Source organism: Schistocerca serialis, chromosome 7 (genome assembly GCF_023864345.2).
Source record: "Schistocerca serialis cubense isolate TAMUIC-IGC-003099 chromosome 7, iqSchSeri2.2, whole genome shotgun sequence".
Taxonomy (NCBI): domain Eukaryota; kingdom Metazoa; phylum Arthropoda; class Insecta; order Orthoptera; family Acrididae; genus Schistocerca; species Schistocerca serialis.
In genome coordinates this window covers 246,513,666-246,539,876 of record NC_064644.1, presented here as the reverse complement: position 1 = coordinate 246,539,876, position 26,211 = coordinate 246,513,666, and the positions used below count along the sequence as shown (strand labels likewise).

General features: G+C 42.7%; 1 protein-coding gene across 1 annotated transcript in view; it reads right to left on the bottom strand.

Annotated features, from left to right (window-relative positions):
* LOC126412992 (sialin-like) overlaps positions 1–25,630 on the bottom strand; it is an 80,116-nt gene extending 54,486 nt beyond the window's left edge. Inside the window, exons 1-4 of the mRNA XM_050082884.1 lie at positions 25,475–25,630; positions 20,976–21,179; positions 20,779–20,866; positions 10,202–10,446 (exon numbers count right to left, since the gene is read on the bottom strand). Of these exons, the coding sequence (XP_049938841.1) occupies positions 10,202–10,446; positions 20,779–20,866; positions 20,976–21,179; positions 25,475–25,630 (693 nt within the window). The remainder of the gene's footprint in view (positions 1–10,201; positions 10,447–20,778; positions 20,867–20,975; positions 21,180–25,474) is intronic.
* Between the last annotated feature and the right edge of the window lie 581 nt (positions 25,631–26,211).

Genomic DNA, 26,211 nt, shown 5'->3' with positions numbered 1-26,211 from the left:
GCATTCACAAAAAACTAAAACTTACGCGAACGGAAGCAAAGAAATGGAAGCTTTACCAAATTAGCAATTCTCCAAAATCATACGCTTCTCGCCTTTAGATCTTCTGGTTGCTGAAAGTTGTGAAGAATTCCTTAGTGATATTTGATCTGGATGTTTGTAGCTCTGTCATAGAAGATGTAAAAAGAAGGTCTGTCACAAGATTGGCACCGATAGCTATGGCAGTTTTCACTTTAGAATGCAGCCATGTTATCACAGAGCCAGTGAAAAATTGCCACATTTAACATTGCCTCATTTTCCCAGTGATGGCTTTGACAAATAATTCTTTGCCTAAAAGAGAAAATCAGTTGTGGTTCCTGAAATCAAAAACAGTTTGAAAATTTGATGGCACACCATAGATTAAAATCATCCATTACATTTAACTATATTTTGTGCCACTTCAGGATGAAAGAAGACTATCACAGGGCTGCCAGACACGTTCCGAAATGGTGCCAAGTGTCGATTATACAGGCAGAAGAATGAAACCGGTTCCACAGCCGAAGTGTTCCGCGAGTGTGCTTGCTTATCGGGAGCAAAGTTTGTGCTTAAAGAAAAGAGTAACAGGCAGCCGCTGAACTGACTGAAGGCTGAGTTATCAAAAATATAAAACAATCAGTTTGAGTCCCATTGCTGTACTTGGGTTTGGGCTTAAACCATAGTTACGATTACCGCGAAGATGCACCGACAGCAACCAGAACACCATAAATTAAGAACAGGAGGAATTAATTTGGTTGCACACCTTTTTAATAGCTGTCACAATTATTTTAGTTTTTCTGTCTTAAGCAGACTGAAAACTGAAAAGCTCATTCACCAGTGTAGTGCCTCGCAGTTGGTTCAGTTTTCTCTTAATTTGTTACCTGATGGTGTCATACTAAAGACGCCTCTGGTTATTAGAAGATCCATATGACAATCATAGAGGAGAAACTGTTAGAATAGACTGTTACATTAAATCTAAATGGTGAAATAATTTAGCGTTATTCTCGCTGAAGGAATTAAATAACTGTAGCTTGGAGCTGCGTTTACACAGTGACTTGCAATAACATTTGGGGATAGTGCTGGAATGTGCGGAGATAATTCAGATTCTGCTAATTGATTAAGCCGAACTAACACAATTCCTTAACAGTATTAACTTCTGCCAGTGAAATAATTGCTCAATGCTGTGTAAGCGCAACAGATCATTATCAAATGCCCGTTAGTCATAGCAATTTGTCCTACGCTTACACCTTTCTGTAGACGATTTAATTTCTTCAACAGGCTGTCACGCTGGTGTGGACATATTAAACAAGAGTAATGGACTACCACAATATCATGCAGCGCCATTATTGTCTCTACTGTCCGCGCCCCTACAGTGGAATTTTCGTAATTAATGATCCTACACACAGAAACATACACTGTCGGAAAAAAATAGTACACCATTTTAGAGATTTCCAATTTATTCAAGATATATTGTTGCAGTTTTGCATATGTAGTACAAAAATGATTACATTTACAGATCAATAACGCGAGCGATTCTGAAATACCAGGTATCGACCTATGCTGAAACACCCATTCTAGTACGTGGTGTAGCCTCCACGGGCGGCAACGCATGTGCTGACTCAGGGATCCAGTCGATCACACAGATGGCGAATACTGTCCTGGGATACGTTACGCCCCACCTGTGGGACCTCTTCAAGTAGTTCTCTCAAGAATTGTTGATTGACGAGTCACATGAGTCACTTCTGGTTCTGTCGTATCCCACAGATGCTCCATTGGAGACAAGTCCGGAGGTCGTGCTGGCCAGGGAAGTTGCTGCACCTCTTGCAGAGCACGTGGTGCAGTGTGTGGGTGAGCTTTTTCGTGTTGGAACAACACATCACCTTAACGTCTCACGGACGCCAAAATAACGGGTCTAACAACATTCTGCACTTATCAGCCGCTGGTTGGTGTTCCCTCCAGAAACACCAAAGGTGAATGAGAATTGTAGCTTGTCGCACCCGAGACCATAAGGCCTGAGATGGGACCAGTTTGTATTGGACGAATGCACTCCATAAGACGGTGCTCATCAGGTTACGTCTTACATGCAAACAACCATTACTTGCATGCAAGCAGAATCTGCTTTTATCGCTGAAGAGCACTGCGTGCCATTTCATCTTCAAAGCGATCCTCTGATGGCACCTGTCGAGCCGTGCACGTCGCTGATGTGAGGTGACTAGAAGAGGGGGTAGAGGTGTGCGCTACCATAGTCCCACTGCTAATAATCGGTTCGCAACAGTTCGTGTGAACAGGTCTGGGCTCACAAGCCCTCTTACCTGTGCTGTGACTGTACGATCTGCCACTGCTGTCATTACACTACTGGTGCAGAACGTTCAACTTGTGAGGCAATTTTTCGAAAGGACAATCTCACCACACGGAATGCTACAATCTGAGTCCTTTCAAACTCGCTCACTTGGCTGTAAGAAGCACGAGCGCGCGTCCGTGGCCATGTTGCCTGCTTGCTTCACACGTTTGCCTCACACTCAGCCTTCTGACTGTGAGCATTCCTTATTAAAGGGTTGACACAGATGTCACTGTGATAGCTACGCCTCTACGCTATCTGTTGCCGGGCGACGTTGAAACCATTAGCAGTATACCTACTATCCCCCCCCCCCCCCCCGCCACCCCCGTGGCATACGCCGTCATCGGATCAAAATCGATGTCATCTTTCTGGATGTACTAATTCTTTCGCAGCAGTGTCATTTAAAGATTTAAAGTATTGTAATATTTCTGCTCTCACAGTTAGCTAGGCCACTCTCTATGGATCTTTTGAAACTGGCATACGTATTACCAAAAGTAATCATGATGTCGTGCATCCCTCGGGCTCTAGGACATCTCCACTACTCTCGTCGAGGGACAATCACCGACTCCTTTATTACGTACTACGCAACTCATCATGTATTGTTATATTTTTCTTATGGAAGCTTATTTAGGACTATCCTTTACTCTTCGTATAACAAAATCCATTCCAAGGAAAACAAAAAGGACGGTGACATGAGATATCCTTTCCTTACTGCCACAGTGATGTTAAGTAAGTCTCTGTCGAGTAGTATGGGAGGCGGTCGGGGCGGGGGTGGGCGCAAGGAGGGGGGAGGGGGGGAGGGGGGGAGGGGGGGAGGGGGTGGAGAATACAAGATGCCATACATCACTCTGATTATCGATGGATCCAGCTGAAGACTAGAGTCAGTGAACTTGATAGCAGCTTACCAAGATATCACTTTATTCAATGACATTTCTTGAGATCATGATCTGACGCTGCAAAAACATACACATCTGAAACCTGCTTCTTCTTCAACTTCAAGCAGCAGTATATCACAAGAAACTTCTTCAGGAACTTTCCGGTTTTACCATCTAGCTTCGATAGTAGACTAGAAAAGTCGTTAGTGCAGGTATGGACATTCTCGAGCACGTAGGACATAATACACACAAACAGTGTCTGCGGCACTGAGATCGACACGGCATTACAAGGGCCACGCCGAAAGTCGGTCAGTTCTGTAGCAGCGACCTTAAACGCGTCTTCAGCATCACCCAAATTTTGAATTTCTGGGGAAGGTCGAAATAATGAATGTTCAGCTCCATTTTGCGTCAAGGCTTGATGTGTTACACCCTGCCACTGTAGAATGAGAATGCACTGCAACGTAACGTGAATGTCTTGTAGTGACCAGCTGAGTTATCCTATCTTACACCTTGCCACACTTAAAAGACTTACGGTGAGGTGGTTGCAGATGCCTGATCTGACACCGCACGTATTACATCTACTTCTAAATACATACTCCATAAACCATAGTATGTTGCATGGCGGAGGATATCCACCACCACTGCCAGTCTTTTTCTTTCCTGGTCTACTGGCATATAAAACGAGGCACAAACTATTGTCTACATGCCTCCGTATGAGTCATAATCTATCGTATCTTATCTTCGTGGTCCTCACGCGAAATGTAATTGGCGGCAGTAGAATCGTTGGGCAGTTAGCCTCACATGCCGGTTCTTTAAATTTTCGCAATAGTGCTCGTCGAAAAGAACGCCGCCTTTTCTCCAGAGGTTCCAATTCGAGTGCCCGAAGCATCTCCATAACACTTACATGCTGTTCGATCCTATCGGTAACAAAACTAGCACCCCCGCCCTCTCAGAATTGTTTCGATATCTTCTTTCAATACGACCTCCTACGGATCCCAAACACTCGAGCAGTACTCCAAATTAGGTCGCACTAGTGTCCTTCATGCGGTCTCCTTTACAGATGAGCAACACTTCCCCCAAATTCTCCCAGTTAATCGAAGTCGGCCTCACCACAAATTCCATATTCCTTCCATTTCAAATTGCTTTGCAACGTTACGCTGAGACGTTCAGATGTTTGGACGACGTGACTGTGTCAAGCAGGATACTGATAATGCTGTATCCGAACATCACGGGTTTGTTTTCCTACATATCCGCATTAAGTCTTTTTTTTTCATTAAAAGTAAGCTGCAATTCATACACCAACTACAAATGTTGTCTAATTTATCTAATATTCTCCTACAGTCGCTGAACTTCGATACCTTACCATACACACCGAGCGAGGTGGCGCAGTGGTTAGCACACTGGACTCGCATTCGGGAGGACGACGGTTCAATCCCGCGTCCGGCCAACCTGATTTAGGTTTTCCGTGATTTCCCTAAATAGCTCCAGGCAAATGCCGGGATTGTTCCTTTCAAAGGGCACGGCCGACTTCCTTCCCCGTCCTTCCCTAATCCGATGAGACCGATGACCTCGCCGTCTTGTCCCCTCCCCAAAACCAGCCAGCCAACCTTACCATACACCACGACATCATCAACAAACAGCCGCAGATTGTTGCTCACCCTGTGCACCAATTCATTTATGTATAGAGAAAACATAACAGCGTCCTATCACACTTCCCTGTGGCACTCTAAACGTTACTCTTGTCTCTGATGGACACTTGTTGTCGAAGGCAGCATATTGGTTTTTCGTTACTTAAGAAGTCTTCAAGCCACTCACATATCTAGGAACCTGTTCCATATGCTCATACATTCTTTTAAGTCTGCAGTGTGTCACCGTGTCACATACGTTTCGGAAATCCAGATATATGGAATCTGCCTGTTGCCCTTCATCCATAGTTCGCAAACACAGTTTCGCACGAGTGATACTATTCTAAAACCCTGCTGATTTGTGGACAGAAACTTTCCGATTTCAAGAAAAATTATTACATTCGAACTCAGAATACTGCCGGGTCACGAATGTTGCCTTTAGCTTCGACCTTTCAATTACCTCTCAAGATGCCAAAGACCGTATTTACCTACATTCATGTTTGAAAGGCGGGTACCTAGGTTCATGTCGAATCGATGTACGAGTAAGTGTGCGACATGATCACGTCCCACCACTTCGAATGAAGTTGCGGGGGTAAATCGCAGTCATTGTCCAAATTACTTCATGTATTGTTGCAATTAAGGTCCATATTGTTTTTCAGAACTGACTTGAGCTGCTGACTAACGTAACTGGAAATTCTGAACTTCCAGGTGTGGGCGGAGTCCAAGTACATCGTGCTATTCCACCAGTTGCAATTGCGAGGACTATTCGGAAAGTAAGGCCCGATCGGGGGCGAAATGGAAACCACAGTGTGAAAATCCGTTGAAGACCAACTTAGAAACTTGAATTGGAGGAAAGCACAACGCGCTGCCTTCTATGACTAGGGTATCGGAAAGTTGGAACAACGCTACGACAGATGTTTCAGGCGGAGTGGCCCCTTTATAGAGAAGTACCTCGAATGTGTTGTTAACTGTTGCAAATGAAACATTTTTGATTTTCACAGCAGTTTCCCTTTCGCGACCGATCGGACCATACTTTCCGAACAGCTTTCATAGAACTGTGGAACATTTGGCACATCGCGTTTAGTGGGAATTAACTTTTAGACGTTTGCCTCGCCAGTTCTTGGTGGCCAGGTAGCGCAGTAACATTCTAGATGCAAGGTAGGTCGCGAGCTGTCTCACACTGCAGCTAAGAGATCTCTGCCGGTTTGGTTTTTCCCAGAGTTTGGTGCAGGGTAAACCTTATGGGTGTTCCTCCTATCTATGGTTCGTCGTCTATTCCACTTAACGTATGGCTGTCATTTTGCTTCTCATTTTTGTCTTTCCTTCTATCTGGTACTTGCTGGAACTTAAAGTCCGCAGTGGGTCTCTCCGCCGATGATCTTTATGTCCCAGTGCACAGATCTCTCCTAGGAGCCTTCTGTCTTCTCGAAGAAGGCTCACGACATTTGGTAGAAGTGCTGCCGTATGTACAGGACATCTGTCGTTTCGTGAACCACCTCCGCGGAAGAGTCTGGTGGTAATTGCAGCTCCCTCTTATGAGTCCAGTTCTGAACACGCTGGAGCAGACCGACATGCTGTTCGGTAGAGTTGCCTCAAACGACAGCTGCAAATCGGTGAGCGGGCGCTAGAGCATCTTGTAAATGATGGGACCAGCGTCTAGTGGCAATGTCGAGTCGATAATGGACTGAGAATCGGGTATAGCTGGCGCAAGAGTGCCATGCCCAGTAGCAAATATTATCGACTTGATTGCACCACATGAGACGAGTTTCTATCGTGACGTCCAAGTACTCGCTTTTCTTCGTTCATATCAGGACCTTAGATGGTGTTACGGCGACTGGGATTAGACCCTGGGCGAAGACGATAGCGTAGCCTTTCCCAGGCTGTACACCAGACGGTTTGTGATGATCCAGGCAGTGAATTCGTACAAGAAAGGAAACCAAAACAGTCCTTTCAGAAACCAAGATTTATCACTGTTACTATGAATGGTAAACTCGTTTTTTCTTAGTGTTCAGATGATGGCCTGCCATCGAAACACTTACTAGAATACCTGATGTATTAAAAATCGTGTTCATGGTACCATTTGGGTCTACACGTATGTTCTATCGACGAATCTACATTCTCAATTGAAGCCTCAATAGTTTAAATGTTGTGAAATAAATTCCTTACTGGTGCAGTGAGACTGTTTCGTACACGTATATAAGATGATGGCAGACCCTGTATAAGGATTGCGTGGAGACGGGACATACCACTTACCAATGCCGCGACTGTAACGAAAAGGAAAATGTGCGAATTTGGGTTGCTATGAAAACTCTCTTTTAGTTGGACTTAGAGTAAAGCCTAAAACCACACGTGTGATAGAATTTCTTATAAGGTGTTGGTCACGTTCTTATACTTTGCAGCAGCAAGAGCCATCGTCTATAGACTTTGAAATAATAATTACGCCTCAGTAGCACGTCACTAGCGCATTATAGTGCAACAGGGCGAGACTCGGAAGTAGCTGGTTCCATCACAGGAGGTAGAAATAATTTTCACCGCCAGTACTTGGTCGGCAGAGGGGAAGTGAGGCACCAATCTCCCAGATTAAATTCCAACCTCTCTGCGGTGTCTCACTGAGTGAGGGTATGTGATATTGTTGATGGTGATCCGTTCGTTAGATGAACACTTCAGTTACGAACTTTTTTTTCTCTAGTTCTGTTGGCCCTCTGTGATGCTGACTATCTCTTTATCTCGGTAGAAACTCGCTCTTGTGGAAAAGACAGTGACTCAGGAATTTTCAGAGATTCCATTCTACATAAAAAAGTAAATGGAAAATCTTAGAATACACCGAAACAAACATCTTTAACAGAAAACCACGACATGGCACTTCCTTACGTGATCGTCGCTGACAAAGCATTTGGGTTCAAGGAAATTTTAATGGAACCCTACGGCGAAAAGCAGCTAACTTGTGAACAAAAAATTTAACTGTCACCTAACTTTAGCACATACTGAGTGTTCTTTTGGTATAGCGTGTAAAAAGTGGATAATATTACTGAGACCACGAGACCTCAGTGTGGATGGTGCCGAACCGATTGTAATACTTACACTACTTTACAACTATGCCAGAATGAGATCTGGATTTAAGCCCGAAGACATCCTATAAGTTAATTTTATAAGGCGTACATGTTGCACGTGACGGACGACCCACTTCATCAGCGGATAATGTTCGGGGTAAATTTATCAACTATTTTGTAACTGAAGGTACACTTGCAGACAGTATGATAAACACGAAAAGTGTAAGAATTACTTGTTAACCATAATGTATTTATTACTTGAATGAAATATTTACTCTGCAGCGGAGTGTGCGCTGATATGAAACGTCCTGGCAGATGAAAACTGTGTGCCCGACCGGGACTCGAACTCGGGACCTTTGCCTTTCTCGGGGCGGACGTCGCAAGACACCCGTTTCAGTTCGTCGTTGATCCATTAACTCAGTTTTTTTATTTCAGAGGGCAGCCAACTGAGCTACCCAAGCAAGGGGCTCACGACTCGTCCTCTCAGCTTTCGTTATTTATTACTTGTATGTAATTTTTTCTTGAGTCATTTCCATCACAGAAGATCAAAACCAATTCTTCCCAAGTTTACCGTTTCAAAATTTAATTTTTATGCAATTCAGACGCTATATTTCTTCAAGTTTATCAATTAGTAGCCCGATGTCAATATTATCGCCTTCGATTTCACTTATTTTTCGCAACGTCCAACAAAGAAAGTAGTGTCAATAGCACAATTTCGATTCAATCACGGGAGATTCCGGCAACATTTCTACCGCGTCAACATGACCTCATTTTCATGTGAATGCGGCAGTGAGATAGATGTTAATCATATTTTCTTCAGCTGCCACAGAATTCATCATGAAATTACAAAACTAATGCAGCATATGATGACCTCTGTAAACGCTCTACCAACAAACATCAAAATTCTTCTAACAGAAGACATAAATGTGTATCAGCTCCTGTTCAGTTTTATAACTGAGGATCAAACAGCAATACGGGAAAAGGAATTTTTTATACTATAATCCGAGTTGACGAAAGTCATAAGATACCTCCTAATATCGTGTTCGACCTCCATCTGTCCTGCATAGTTCAGGAACGTGGTGTGGCATGTACTTAACAAGCCGTTGGAAGTCCTCTGCAGGAACATTGAGCCATGCTGCCTCTTTAGCCTTGCACAGTTGCGAAAGAGTTGCCGGTGCAAGATTTTGTGCACGTACTGGCCTCTTCATTACGTCCATAAATATTCGATGGGATTCATGTCGGGTGTCGGGATGACCAGATCATTCACTCGAATTGTCCAGAATGTTCTTCAAACCAATCGCGAACAATAGTGACCCAGTGCTATGGTGCATCATCATCCATAAAAATTCCATTGTTGTTTGGGAATGTGAAGTCCGTGAATGGCTGCAGATGGTTCCACTTCATTCCACGTAAACGCAGCCCACACTATTATACAGCCACCACAATCTTACACAATGCCTTGTTGACAACTTGGGCCCATGGCTACATGGGCTCTACACCACACTCGAACCCTACCGTCAATCTTACCTACTGAAATCGGCACTCAGCTGATCAGGCCACCGTTTTCCAGTCGTCTAGCGTCCAGCTAAATTGGTCACGAGCCTAGGAGAGGCGCTGCAGGCGATGTCATACTGTCATGCTGTTAGCAAAGGCATTCGCGTCAGTCGTCTGCTGCCTTAGCCCATTAACGCCAAATTTTGTCGCACTGCCCTCACAGATACTATCGTCGTACGTCCCACATTTATTTCTGCGGTTATTTCTTGCAGTGTTGCTTGTCTGTTAGCACTGACAAATCTACTCAAACAGCACTGCTCTCAGTCATCAACTGAAGGCCGTCGGCTACTGCGTTTCCCGTGGTGACATGTAATGCCTGAAATTTGGTATTTTGGGAGCACTCTTGACACAGTGTATCTCAGAATATTGAATTCTCTAACGATTTCCGAGATGGAATGTCGCATGCGTATAGCTCCAATTGCCATTCTGCGTTCAAAATTTGTAAAATCCCGTCGTGCGACCGTAATTTCGTCGGAAATCTTTTCACATAAGTCACCTAAATACAAATGACAGCTCCACCACTGCACTGCCCTTTTAGGGTATTACCCCCGTATCGTTATGTCATTACTATCAGCGTATATTGCGGTGCTGTATGGTTATCCCTTCATAGTCACTGAGCCATTGCTAACCTAAAGACCATAATGTCGTCCACCAACATCCTGGGAAACGCAAAGACTTGCTTAATTTACAACCTGGGACGATATGTGGCGTCTCTCAATACCATATCTCTGGCATCAGGCTACTTACCTCCTTTTCAAGATCCTTGTTCTCTTCGCTTCCTTTCAGATCTCTACCAGTGTGTGTCAAAAGAAAGTCCTTTTCTTTCTCTGTGATCCTAGGGTGTGCCTCAGGCTCATCGTAGATAAAGTAAAAACATGGAATCACTAGAGCTATTGCAATGCCGCCGAAAATGTAGAACACAGAGGACCAGCCCAGATTCTTCACAATGGTTCCAGACGATGCCATTGATATAACGGTGCCCAAGTACGACGCTGTAAAACGAAAAGAAAGAAATTAGATATCCGTTATATCCTATATATGCAATTAAGAACACATGTTCAAAAAATGTTCAAATGTGCGTGAATTCCAGAGGGACCAAACTGCTGTCATCAATCCCTAGACTTACATTCTACCTAAACTAACTCATACTAACTTCTGCCACGAACAACGCACACACCCATGCACGACGGAGGACACGAACCTCCGGCGGGAGAGGCCGCGCATTCCGTAACATGGCGCCTCTAACCACGCGGCCACTACGCACGGCTAGACACTCGTCTTTATACGCTACTGGTCATTAAACTTGATACACCACGAAGATGGCGTGCTACAGACGCGAAATTTAACCGACAGGAAAAAGATGCTGTGATATCCAAATGATTAACTTTTCAGAGCATTCACACAAGGTTGGCGCCGATGGCGACACCTACAACGTGCTGACATGAGGAAAGTTTCCAACCGATTTCTCATACACAAACAGAAGTTGACCGGCGTTGCCTGGTGAAACGTTGTGGTGATGCCTCGTGAAAGGAGCAGAAATGCGTACCATCACGTTTCCGACTTTGATAAAGGTCGGATTGTAGTCTATCGCGATTGCGGTTTATCGTAACGCTGCATTGCGGCTCGCGTTGGTCGAGATCCAATGACTGTTAGGAGAATATGGAATCGGTGGGTTCAGGAGGGTAATACGGAACGCCGTGCTGGATCCCAACGGCCTCGTATCACTAGCAGTAGAGATGACAGGCATCTTATCCGCATGGCTGTAACGGATCTTGCAGCCACGTCTCGATCCCTGAATCAACAGATCAGGGGACGTTTGCAAGACAACAACCATCTGCACGAATAGTTCGACGACGTTTGCAGCGGCATGGACTATCAGCTCGGAGACCATGTCTGCGGTTACCCTTGACGCTGCATCACAGACAGGAGCGCCTGTGATGGTGTACTTAACGACGAGCCTGGGTGCACGAATGGCGAAACGTCATTCTTTTGGATGAATCCAGGTTCTGTTTACACCATCATGATGGTCGCATCCGTGTTTGGCGACATCGCGGTGAACGCGCATTGGAAGCGTGTATTCGTCATCGCCATACTGGCGTATCACCCGGCGTGATGGTATGGGATGCCATTGGTTACACGTCTCGGTCACCTCTTGTTCGCATTGACAGCACTTTGAACAGTGGACGTTACATTTCCGATGTGTGACGACCCGTGGCTCTACCCTTCATTCGATCCCTGCGAAACCCCACATTTCAGCAGGATAATGCACGACCGCATGTTGCAGGTCCTGTACGGGCCTTTCCGGATACAGAAAATGTTCGACTGCTGCTCTGGCCAGTACATTCTCCAGATCTCTCACCAACCAAAAATGTCTGGTCAATGGTGGCCGAGCAACTGGCTCGTCACAATACGCCAGTCACTACTCTTGATGAACTGTGGTATCGTGTTGAAGCTGCATGGGCAGCTGTACCTGTACACGCCATCTAAGCTCTGTTTGACTCAATGCCCAGGCGTATCAAGGCCGTTATTACGGCCAGAGGTGGTTGTTCTGGGTACTGATTTCTCAGGGTCTTTGCAGCCAAATTGGGTGAAAATGTAATCACATGTCAGTTCTAGTATAATATGTTTGTCCAATGAATACCCGTTTATCATCTGCATTTCTTCTTGGTGTAGCAATTTTAATGGCCAGTAGTGTACACACAAAGTGTTGTTTGTGTAAGAACGTTAATAAACACTGATTAAATTTCAAAAACAGCTGGGTAACTCCGTCATTCGCTTGTGTGAGTTTCCTTTTTCGACTAAAATTGCAATTGTCTAAAGTGTATTTCAGTAAGTAGGAAGTAAGTAATTTAAAAAATAATCCATTTGCTATGGACCAGTGTCAACAGAGAGGACTGAACATCTCAAAATTTTACACAATACCTTTACACGTTTTCAATATACTCTCTATTCTTATTTTTGAAAGCTTCCCAACGTTTTGGTCACTTCTGTGTTCTGGGTAGGGCACTTTCATTGTTGAGCTGTCTGATTGCTCGGGCCATCTCACTGTATGAAAACGTTTCCCAAGGAGTTGTTCCTCCAATTTCTGAAACCAGTCAAAGCCTGTTGCACACGTATCAAAATTGCATGGTGGCAGGGGAAGCATTTCCAATCCATATTTGTGTTTCTCTCACTGAGATGGCAATATGCAGACTGCATCATCGTGCAAAATGAGGACATCTGCTGCTAGTACATTCTTTGACGAATTTTCGGCCTCAAAACATTTTGCAAAAATATCTCGTAGCGCGCGACTCTTACAGACGTCCCCTGGGGCACTCAAGTTGTAGCTATGACTCCATTCAGGTCATTTGGAAAGACGATCGTCAGATTCACCATTGATTGCTGGCGGCGGAATATTTTCGGGCTAGTAGAGTCGCAACTTCTCCAGTGAGACGACTGAGCCTTTAGTTCCGGCTCAAAATCTCGTATGCAGGTTTCACCAAGTGCAACAATCCTTTTCGGAAACTGTTCTTCTTCTGTCCGGTAACGCTGACGCAATCATTTTGCGAATCTTTCGCGACCTGCTTTCTGCTCTTCACTCAAATCATGCGAAACCCATCCGGCAGCAACTTTTTTCATCTTTTACTTTTCAGTTATGTTTCTGTAAACTGACATTCTGGCCTTATATGCAATTTTCTCGCGTGTTTCTCGTCGATCGTCTCGAGGGCCTTCCACTTCTTGGTTTCTCCTAAGTAATTACTCGACCTTCACGAAAACGAGTGGATGACCCTGGTACTATGCTATGATGCACTGCATTATTCCCACACACCTCTCTCAGAGCGTTGTAAATTTCTTTCCATGTAGGGATTCAATTTTGATGTAAAAACGCTGGTTACTACGTGTAATCTGACCTGGATTGGTTTCAGTTTCCATTTTAAAACCGAACACAGACACACGAACCAGTAAAAACATGTATGACCGACTTTCCTAAAGTCTCGCTCACAACTGACATGGATTTCAACTCGATCACGCTACCGTAACAATCACGCATGCACAGCGTGCAGAACTTTAGAAATGACCGTTGTGAGCCGTGCTCACTCCAAACTATGCGTTTTCTTGAACTTGGCTGTCTGTCTGCGTTTGGTTTCCCGCCGTTGTTGCGGTTATGCCATGGTTCTTCCTCCTTCTAAGTGTGACAGCAGCGAAGTGTATCGATATTTGCACCGTGTACCATCTTTGGTCTTGTGCATATAGTTTCCAGCAAGGGGGTCTGCAGGCAGTCGGTCGGTTGGTGCGGACCAGGGCGGATATCTCCGTGTGGTGCAGTCGGCTCGGTCCACTAGTGGTCCCTGTGCAGTCGGAGCGCATGTGGAGCTGTCCGATCGCTACGAGCTTCGTGGCTCACCGACCTAGGACGTCAAGGTTGAGTGGTGTGTTAAGTACCCAAGCCACGTCCGTTCATGATGTGTCGTTCATTTCGGTGGTTCGCTGTTGGGGAGCTTTTCCTGTGAGCAACACCGAGTGTTTGTAGTGGTGAAATCGAGCCGCCGTGCTGTGGAATTAACTATATTGGTTCACTACAATTGAAGTGCAATAGCGGAATTTTCTACCTTGTGGCCATTAGTGTTCTGGTTACCTGCCTTGGCCACTGACGTAAATTCAGGCAGTGGTCCCTTTTAGTGAAGTTAACTATATTACCTTATTTCAAATTCAAGTGCACCAGCGGAATTTTCAGCCTTGTGGCCGTTAGTGTTCCGGTTACCTGCCCTGGCCACTAACGTAATTTCAGGCAGCATTCTTTCCTCATCTGTTGTCGCTGTCCAACATGGTGTGTAGTTTTGAGAGCTTAATACATATTTCATTGTGGATAATCACGTCCATAACAGTTTGATCTTTGAGTTTTTATGTACTGATTGGTGGCAAGCAAGTCGTTCGGTCGGTCTGTGACTTTCTCTTGGTTGGGTTACTGACAGATCAAGTGTGTAGTTGGGCCCACCACCTGTCTCACCTAAGTGAACGTTAATGTTCGAGGGCAGGCTATTATAGCCAATGCTTTACAAGAGAAAAATTATTGTGTTTTATGTAAATCAATTTATGTAAATCAATTGTGGGCCTTCAGCTGCTTAAAACCTTATTCTTAAATTCAGTTATTGTCATGGCGTTCCTTTTCATTTAGTGTGCATTCGGCCACTGAAAACTTAAAGGTTAAAGCATTTTTGAATTTTGGAAAATCAACTGTGGGCCTTCAGCCACTTAAAGCCTTATTTTCAAAATTTCCCCTTAAGCTAAAACATTGCGGCCTTCTGCCTTAAAAGATTATGGTAAAATATGTTAAAATTTTTCTATTTAATCGCGGGCTTCAGCCATTTGTATTGCACCTTGTATACGTTTGTTCTTTTGCCTTGAGGCTTTCCACCTAGCTGTGAAGGTATGCTATATAATTTGTAATTTTAACTGCATGTCTTCAGTCATTTGAAATTTATCTTGTGGCTTTAACATTTCTTGTTTGGAGGCCTTCAGCCGTGAAAGAATTGTATTTTGAAACTCGTAGTTGTAAAGGTTCGGCTATGTGCCATTTTGGTTTAAAGGTGTTATTAAATTACAATAAATTACAATTCTGAAGTGAAACTGACCGACACCTTTTTTGGCCTTTTCCACAATCCTAATCACCTGTTCTGCCCAGCAGGTTTAGCGGGCGTATCACATTGCACATCAGTCAAGCAAGTCAGACAGGATTAGATGAGTTCCCACAACTATTAACCCTCTATTATCTCCCTCTCTCTCTCTCTCTCTCTCTCTCTCTTTACCTGTTTCAGTAGGTGAGTACTAATGAGCTCCGAAAGCCACATTAAAGTTAACAGTGAAGAGGCCCTACCCGTCAAGTTTGGCGACGTTGATCAAGAGCCAAGACGGGCTAGGAACTATGCTTAATGTAACGTGAAGATGGCTCATGCATTTGAAGCATAAGTGACATGGTGTTCTCGTGTTGAAAAACGAGTTAAGGAGAATGTCGAATGAGCAATCTAGAAATTGTCTTCATCTTTTCTCGCAAACATCTCCAAAGTTTAGACAGTCATCTAAACTAAAACATTTATGTTCGACGGAAAAAAACGCAAAACGAAGAAGCTGTACAACATAAACGTGTTTCTATACATGAAAGATGATGTCTATTTAAACTTCGCGCCAGTTACATAAGAGTGGCGCCATAGCGGCACTGTGAGAATGCAAATGACTTTTAGATATACGCTGTAACGGTCGTGAGCGTTACTTAAGTTACTTTCGAGGTTGAACTTGGCGAGTTTATGCTACTGAAGAATGCCTTTAAGGCGATGGAGATGACATTATTAACACCTCACTGAGTTTGAACGAGGTCGTGCAATAGGGCTACGAGAAGCCGGATATTCCTTCTGCGATATCGCAGAAAGACTTGGCAGGAATGTAGCCACTGTAAATGACAACTAGCAGCGGTGGTCACGAGAATGTACTGCTGCAAGAAGACTGGACTCCGACGGCCACGTGACACTACCGAGAGCGAAACCATTGTGTTCGGTTATGGCTCTAACGCACCACTGCTGCTCAGCAGCACCAGTCTGAGCGGCAGTTGGCACCACAGTGCCAGACGCCCTGTAGCGTGCATTCCACAGTCCCCACTCCTCTCCATTTGCGGCTTCTGTGGTGTCAAGCGACAGCTCTTCGGAAGACAGAGTGGAGATCAGTTGTATTTTCTGATGAAAGCTGGTTCTGCCTCGGTTCCAGTGATGGCCCTGTGCTGGTTAGCACATGGTCAGTCGAGGGCCTGCAACCAACCTGTCTGTGTGCTAGACACACTGGACATATATCTGGAGTTATGGACTGGGGTGCTATTTCGTACGATAGCAGGAGCACTTTCGAGGTTATCCCACGCACCCTGGCTGAAAATTTGTACCTTAGTCTCATGATTCGACCTGTTGTGCTGCCATTCAAGAACAGCATTCCTGGGGGTGTTTTCTAACAGGATAATCCTCGCCAACATACCGCTGTTGTAACCCAACATGCTCTATAGAGTGTCGTCATGTTGTCTTGGCCTGCTCGATCACTATATCAGTCACCATTCGAGCACATATAGGACATGGTCGGACGACAGAGCCAGCGTCGTCCAAAAATAGCATTAACTGTCCCCGTATTGACCGAACGGGTGCAAGAGCCATTGACATCTGGCACCTCTACTGCACAGTGCATGCACTTATTTATGTCAACATTCTGGCGGTTACATCGGTTATTAACGTAGCAGCAGTTCATATTCGCAATGGCTTTTCTCGTGCTCCCATTAACCTGATGCCAAGACAGATGTATTCCCCAAATTTCATTACTCTATATTTTTGGTATTGCGGCTTTTTTTCGTCAATGTATAAATGAGAGGAGATGGTTCAGAATTCCACTCAAGCCACACTAAGTTAACTTTTCCATGCTCTCTCTGAAACTGAAGTTCAAACGGATCGATTGCTTGTGCTGCATGTGTGTTCCCATGCTGCCTCCATTGGTTTGACATCAGAGCGTTTCTGACGCGTTTTTGCCAAAGCCACATCCCATGTGGAACTCACCTGGAAACCGATGTTACTGCTGACAAGATAGTCATGTACGCTAAGTTTCACTGTCTCTTTGATGCTCGAATTCTAGAACCCTTTGATACGGCATAGCACCTTATTCTGTTCAGAAAAATATGGCCCTCGTTGATGCTGTACTATTTGGCTGAGGGAAAAGCTCCTCATATGTTCTGAACTTCACCGCGAGATGCATCGCTGCGTTTGGCAGATGTACTGGAGGCCACACTCGCAGATGATGCTGTAAACGTCAGGTGCCTGTAGCTGTAATTGGTCTTCGACTGATCCAAGCGTATTCTTGATTTTAGCACTTGAACAGAAAAGGATTTTATATTCCGCTTCTCCATTATTCTGACAATCTTGGCTATGGGTGACCCTGTGTACAGAATGAAGCACATTTGGTTTCTTCTTCTGGACTGTTTCCCTTCTTCTTCTTGCTTGGTTAGCACACATGCTGTAATTCGGTAGACAGACTTTCCTCGATGCATACAGCCCGAGATCTGTGTACTGGAATGGTGAGCACAGATATTCATTTCACTGGATGGTGGTTGGAATATCCTAGGGTTTCATCAGAGTTCTTTTTTATCACAATCTCTAGGACTAGTAAGCATCTGTTTTCTTCCACCTCATGGTAAACATGTCGGTTTTCTTCACCATGCCGCCAAACCACGAGGGTGTCATCCACATATCTGTAGCTGTGAAGAACTCTCTCGAGCAGTGCTGGCATGCAGATGTTAATTGTAAGTAGTAAATAACTGAGAATTTATACTGGAATTCTGTTTTCTTATTTTTGGATTAGTTAGTTAGTTAGTTAGTTACGTGTTCCATTGATCAGTCTCATGGTAATTGTTATGACGTGGAACGTGTCAAGTGCATATGAAATGCACACATGAATACTTTATTTTTAAACTTAAAAATTTTATTACCTACACCTTTCCCTTAAATTGCAATATTGTATCTCCAGATTTATTTACTCCTATACAAGAATTCATCTATGGTATAGAAGGAGTTGTCAAGGAGGTATTATTTCAATTTACTTTTTAAAATGTTACTCCTATCTGTCACACATTTTATTTCATCTGGTAATTTATCGAAATGTTTTACAGCAGCATATTTTACCCCTTTCTGTGCCACAGATATGTTAAGTAGAGGATAGTGTAAGTTTTTCTTTCTTTTGGCATTATAATCATGAATGTCACTATTGTTTTTAAATTTATCCCTGTTGTTGAGAACAAATTTCATTACTGAGTAAACGTACTGTGAGGCTGTTGTAAGCATTCCTAATCTTTTAAAGAGATACCTATAAGATGTGCGACTATGAGCCCCACACATTATTCTAAGCACTTTCTTTTGAGCAGTAAATACTTTTTGCCTAGGTGTTGAGTTACCCCAAAATACTATTCCATATGACATCAGAGAGTGAAAGTATGCAAAGTATGTTAGCTTGCTAATTTGTACAGCCTTAAAATTAGCAATTATTCTGATTGCTAAAGTTGCTAAACCTAGTAGATTTAGGAGATACCTATATATACACCTAAACACTTAGTAAGCTCTACCCTGGCTACTGACTTCTGTTGATGTGTTATATTTATTGTACTGTGTTTTTTCGAAGTTCAGAGTAAACTCATTCGCAGAAAACCAATCAGTACGTTTTTCCAAAGACATTATATGTATCATTTTCTGCTGGTATTTCTTTTACTGGCTTAATAATTATGCCTGTATCTTCAGCAGATAGTGTCGGCTTGGCTTCTTGTTTCAGATAAGCAGGGAGGTCATTCGCTTATATCAAGAACAGAGGGGACCTACAATCAAACCCTATGGAATACTTAATGTAATTTCATCCCAGTTAGACGAAGTGAAAAACTTCCTTAAATCACTTAAACCATATAAAGAAACATTTTGCTTCCTGTTCTGTAGGTATGACTTGAACCACTCATATGTTGTTCCGTTTATATCATAGAATCAAAATTTCTGTAAAATAATGTTATGGTTCACGCAATCAAATGTTCTGGATAAGTCACAGAAAATTCCTATTGGGGACTTTTACAATTTAAAGACTCTATTATGTGGGCAGTGAAATTGTATATTGTTGTCTCAGTGGAACAAGGTTTCTGAAATCCAAACTGTGATTTACTAAGTATCCCATTACTGCTGAGATGGCTAACCACTCTTGAGTACATTACTTCCTCGACAATTTTTGAAAATGCTGTGAGCAAGGATATTGGCCAGTAATTATTGACATCTGTGGTGTCCTCTTTTTTGCAGAGAGGCTTGAAAATGGCGTACTTTATCATGTCTTGGAAAATACCTTGAGTTAGAGATGCATTACAGATGTGACTCGGAAGATAAGCTGTAACTGCTCCACATTGTTTTAATATCTTGTTAGAGATGTCATCTACTCCAATAGCACATTTATTTTTCAAAGCTTTAATGATTTTCCTTATTTCACAAGAGGTTGTTAATTGACATATTAATCTGACTAGGATTTCTCAAAACTGACTCTTCCATCTTTTGCTTGGCTTTTTCGTTTGAACAATTCTCACCGAAATGGTTGTTAAATACATTAGCTACTTGTGTACTGTTGGATAGGATGGTCTCATTCTCTTTAATAGTAATACTACCTACCCCAGCGCTTACTTTTCCTGTCTCTCTTGTAACAACATTTCCTACTGATTTGATTTTATTGCTCGAGTTAATTTCATCGCTAATTAACATATTTTTTGATTTTCTGACAACTTTTCTCAGCATGTTACAATAATTTTCATAGCAAAAAATTACTTCTGGGTCTTCAGTAATTTTTGCTGCATCAAACAACTTTCTTTTCCTTTTTGAAGATACTTTAATACCTGTAGTGATCCAAGGTTTCTTTAAAAACTGTTTGAAGTTACATTTAGTAATTTTTTGGGGGGTAACAGTGTTCAAAAAGGGGTATAAGTTTATTAAGAAGTATTTTGCATTTATCATTGGCATTTCCCTCATTATATTCCTCTCCCCAATTAACATTTCTTAAACGTTCTTTGAAGTGCTCTATAGATACTAGGTTGACCAGCCTTAAACTTTTACTTAATGGTTTCTGAACCGTATACCCTGCGAAGTTTTGTAAGTTAACAAGTTGTGCATCATGGTCTGATAATCCATTTATGACAGAGAAAACGTGTTTGGTTTTACATCCTCTTGCTGCACAAATACATTATCTATTAGAGTACTAGATGGCAATCTTTGCAGCACAACAACAATCGATCATATGTAGTGACGACTATTTTTCAATAGACCTCTTCCAAAATCATTAAATTAACTGTAATAGTAGGTGAAATTTAACTACTATACTAATTCGATAATTACTGAGGATTCGATCTAACTTCTGTTACACTTGCTTCGATGTGGGTGTATGGGTGCTAGTTTTAAATATTTTGTGATTTCTTCCATCATAACTTTGGCAATTCACTGAGTGATTGATGTCATATGGGAACGCTTTTTGGGCTAAAGCCATGTACAATGACAGTACCTTCTTCATATCAAATTTATTACCTCAAACGAAATTCGTTCTGGGCTCATTCTAACTGATGTGACAGCTATGAGACGAAGTGGAGCAACTACCTATGCACAAAACCACTATGTTGTATTAAGTTATCTCGTAGAAGAAATCCTTCATTGAAGAACGTTTCCAGTGCGTTTAGAAAATCATAATTTAAAGTAAAATTTCGATCTCCATCTCTAACGAAAAATTACGAATATTTTCCTCATTGAATTGCTAGCGGACTTTACCTGAGAAAATTGGTCCTGCCAGTCTTTGTCGCTCGTTTTCAGGGAACCATATTCCAAACAGTACGTGCATTGCTGGAACGATAACACCCTGAAAAGAAATTGTAATGGGCTTAGCATTTTAGATATGACGAAATGTTGAACAGGAGTCGCATCCGGACAATACTTACTGAAAATATTCCTACGAGTAAGCGTGTTACCATGAAGACCACGGCTCCAGCATCGGCGCAGATAGGACCCACGACTGTGAAAATACCGGCAGCGAGCAGTCCTAGGCTGAAAACCCAACGGGCGCTGTACCGGGCAGCCAGGTAACCAGCGATTATGTTCACTCCTGCATACCCGTAGTAGTAGGAGGACAGTATGTAACCTTGCATCTCATCATCCCAGTCAAATTCTCCTTCCTGCAACACACAAAACATAACACTTAATCCCTCAACAGCGGCAGGGGAAAGATATGAGCCTCAGCTCTAATATATTTTTATAGTGATATAAGGTTCCTTCCAAGAGTCGGCTGTGGTATTGTGAACTTTAAAACTTACCACCAACGATCTGTTAATTTCATGGTCGCAGCTTGATAATGAGTTAAAATGAAGCAGAAATGCAGATGAAACAAGAAGAGAAGAAAACTTATAGTTTATAAGTCAACATTCTGTCTGTGGCGATACAGCATTGCTTACAAAAGTGGTGTCAACTCAGATCATAAGGAATGGACCGTGATAATCTTGAAGCAACCCTGTCAGTATTTACTTCATTTGCTGTAAGTAAAACACGGGAAATCTAAATCAGGATATTCATACGAGGATAATGATGATATTCTGAGTGCTGAACATCTTGCTCATCAGCACCAATACAAAAATACTTAGGTGTTGGGAAGTTCAGTTCTGGCTTTTTGCTACTCATCGCCAACCATTTCCCAAGTACCATACATTAATGTAACTACTGTCAGACCTGTCAGTACTTGCGTATGTGCTAAAATGTGAAATAAATTAATGTGATTAAAATAAACATATTACACTACTGTAATCCCTAACTTCCACTCTGGGCTATGGAAATTGTCTATATCACATATTCTTTTATTCCAAATCTCCTAATGCAGTATCATCTGATTTGTATTCACCGGTGTCCGTGATTTCATCCTACACCAACACACACACTGAACAGCTCCTTCTTCTTATTGAAAATTCTTGCTAGCACTTAATGTGGCTCACATTCCAAATATTCCACCGATGAAGAATTACGTAATCTCGTTCACCAGATGCCCCTTAGCTTAATCGAAGTCAGTTCACCGGTTCTTTGAATATCAGTATAGCCCCTTTTCCTCTCAAAAAATAGTCTAAAGGACTCCCTCTCCCCTTGTTGCTCATCACCACTTAATCATTTTTCCATTTGTAGCAAGACATTTCAGTGATTCAGCGCTCAACGCTTTGTACCCACCCAAAAAGTACGTTCCGCATATATTATTTGCCAGATCTTGTAAACCAGGCAATAGATCTCTTCCCAACCGGTAACTGCGTTTCCTTTCCCCTATCCATAGCTGAACCTTGCTTCCGTTCTGCCGGCACCAAGTACTAACTCACAAGCCAAAACTATCGTAATACCCATTTTTTAAACTCCAGTCCTCAGTCCAAACACTCCTACATTATCCAACTCGGTCCCCTACATCTCAAGAGCGACACGATGTTTTCTGACATTTTCGGCGACCCAAAGTAACGTGTGACTGGTTAACTGTTACTATCAACATGGACCACACGACACTACGGAAACGACCAGCGGCATTATCATCAAATATAAAAACAGCAATGATCTTTTCATTAACATCATCGCGCGATATCGCAAATCACACCGAAATCGTTTTTGTTAGGATTAATTCTCTCTTTTCGCAGCTCCCACTAGTAAGATGCACAATGTTTACCCTATTTTCCAAGACAATATTCTCCTCCTTAATGCTTTAAGAATATTATATTACTCTCTCTGAAGTTGTCCACCTATTTCCTTTCAATTTTTCCTTCTCTCATTTGACAATCCATTCTTCTAAGCATAATAATTATGTTCTCTTGAGATTCAGATGCCATTAAATGATATCTACATTTGCACGGATACTCTGCAAATCACACTTAAGTGTCTGGCAGAGGGATTAATACAGGTTCTGTTTACAGCATCATGATGGTCGCATCCGTGTTTGGCGACATCGCGGTGAACGCGCATTGGAAGCGTGTATTCGTCATCGCCATACTGGCGTATCACCCGGCGTGATGGTATGGGGTGCCACTGGTTACACGTCTCGATCACCTCTTGTTCGCATTGACGGCATTTTGAACAGTGGACGTTACGTTTCAGATGTGTTACGACCCGTAGCTCCACTCTTCATTCGATCCCTGCGAAACCCTACATTTCAGCAGGATCATACACGACCGCATGTTGCAGGTCCTGTACGGGCCTTTCTGGATGCAGAAAATGTTCGACTGCTGCCCTGGACAGCACATTCTCCAGATCTCTCACCAACTGAAAACGTCTGGTCAATGGTGGCCGAGCAACTGGCTCGTCACAATACACCAGTCACTACTCTTGATGAACTGTGGTATCGTGTTGAAGTTGCATGGGCAGGTGTACCTGTACACGCCATCCAAGCTCTGTTTGACTCAATGCCCAGGCGTATCAAGGCCGTTATTACGGCCAGAGGTGGTTGTTCTGGGTACTGATTTCTCAGGATCTATGCACCCAAATTGCGTGAAAATGTAATCACATGCTAGTTCTAGTATAATATATTTGTCCAATGAATACCCGTTTATCATCTGCATTTCTTCTCGGTGTAGCAATTTTAATGGCCAGTAGTGTAGAAAACGACAGTGTTTAAAACTATCTTTCTTTGAAACATACAGTTAGCACATTGAGTTTAAACAGAACAAAGGCTACTTTAGCGTATCAGAAATCTGCGGCTGATTGATTACGTATTAATCATTGTGAGGTGGCAGAATAAATGAAGATCAGATGCGCACCTTACATGAGAGCTTTATACATCACAACGGGAAGGTGAATACGACACCTAACTTAAATCGGCGCTTATGAGCAAATTTTCCTATCAGTATGTAATGCAAAAAAGGATGACACTCAACCGGTGGTAATTAACACACCATTCCTGCATAATGCATGTCTATGAGCAGAAGGTGCGACAAGCAGTGAGAGGCGTTTTAGTTTGGAATTCAGAGGGATGAGATCAGAGACAAGGCCGCGCCGTGGGAGATATAACGGAAATCACTTAAAGGGGCGTCTCAACCCAGGTCAACGACCGACCAGGTGACTCAGAAGGGGAGAGCGAGTTAACGGGCCATCTGAGGGAGGAGAGGAAAGGAACCTTTTAAAAAAACTGCGTTTCACAATTCCAAATGGATACTAACAAGACCAGTGACGCATTTTCGATCACTTGTCCAGCAAGTGGTAAATAGGTGAGAGACAACGTCTGGTGCGGGCACAAAGCATCCGTTTTGCGGAAACGCACTAGAAAGGAGTTAAAAGCTAAAGTTTCGACGCAGTTTAATGGTAGAGCCCTTGCGATTGGTAGAGAAAGTTCCCGCAAAATAAGAGGAATGCTCCTATTGGTCGAAAAAAGCCATGACGTGTAGAACGAAAGGACCCAGGAGGGGATACAGCTCGGCTATGAGAAAGACAAGACGGACATTTTCAGAGGACTCTTCTCTGAACTGGCGTGTAGTGCAGAATGGAGCGCATAACGCTCTGTACGACGCAGAGGAGTCATTTGTGTGAACACTGTGTTCACAGTGGTTGACATCCAGCTAGAAATTAGCTGTAGCATCGTTTACCTCCAAATGTGGATAAACGAACCAGCCAATTAGTTAAATGTTCTTGCAACAACTGAGAGGGCATTTTAATACGCACGCTGCTCCAGCCATGCGCGTGTATATAGCCATATTCTAAGACCAGGGACGAGTACAGGTTTTCTCGCATAACGAGAAACATAGGGAGAGTTTATGCTGAAAAAAGACATCAAAGGTTTTAATTAATTTGATAGGAATTTCAGAGGAGAGAGCGCCCTAGCAGATGACAGCTCATCGCAGCTTAAGGCAAATACCGCGTGCAGAGGTGTAAAATTCTTGGTTCACCAGCTTGTGTCAACTGTAAACTCGAGCGACGTGGGTAATCTTTTGCTCAGTTTGTCACATAACTAACCATCCACCGTAGACTTCATTGTCATCCTAAAAATAATACCAAACTGTGAACCCATATCGGATGATTTATAGTAGTACTGAGCAACATCATAACGAAATCGTAAGAATAATTTTGTAAAGAGACATCTAGTTAAACTTTAATATTGTCGTGTTTAGGACAATTTAACTTTCTCAGAGTTAATATTTAATATTGTTGCGTTTAGGATTATTTCACTTTTGATGTTGATGAGATACATTATCCTGACAACTGTTTTAACATTGTCACACGGTAAACTGTGTAAAAGCGTGTATTTCTATGTCAATATTGAGACATTAACATGTCATTTCAACTTACACAGTTGTCCTCAGTTACAGAATAAGAAAAACCAAATATGTCACCTTACATCACATAAACAAAAAATAAATGCAACAACGAAGAACAGCAGTACTTATCATTCGTAAAACTCAATAAAATCTGGCTTGCACATTTTTAAACCACGAAGGTACTTTATTAATTCTGCAGTTGCACATACCTCATTGTTTGTCAAAGTAGTGTTTGCTGTGCCCAGCAGAGGACAAGTTTCATCGGCCGCCGAGCTTTCCTGAGCTACGTGCTTGACCATTCCACCAAGAGCCACCGACAGAGTCACCTTCAATACATACTGGGCAAAGATTGCCAGTATACCCATCGCTGCTATGGCATATCGAAGTGGAAACAGAGCTGAAAAAAAGTAACATGTGTGTGTGTCTAAGGAAAAGTTGTCTGCAGTATTTATGATGCAGTCACCATTTATGTCTTTTATTCCGAAACAGTGTTCCAACATTGCAGTTCTTTTGAAATTTTTAAGATGTAGCAACTAAAAATTTCAATTTTTTTCATTCCTTGAATTGATTTTCATTACAGTAACAAAATTTTTATTAGATTAAATCTTGGTAAAAATGAAATTATTAATTATATTTGTAAGAAATAGATAGGGAAGAATTTTCGAATTCCATTTGTAGACATCGATTGTTTCGGCAATTGCGACTTTTGTGTTGTTCCGTGGAGCGATTAGTGAGAATCACAATCGGGCTACGTCGGTGAAGCAAGGACGAGCTAGACGTTAAAAGGCTTTGTTGGCGCTGCTCCAAGCTTGAAGAATCTCTGTTGTGCACTCCATCCCAAATTGTGTGCCTGGCCCCTCTCTAGAGGCTCTAAGAGAAAAGTATCGCACGCCGGTGGCATCTGTAGTATTCTCTATTTGTGCCATGTTGAACTATATCAAAGAAG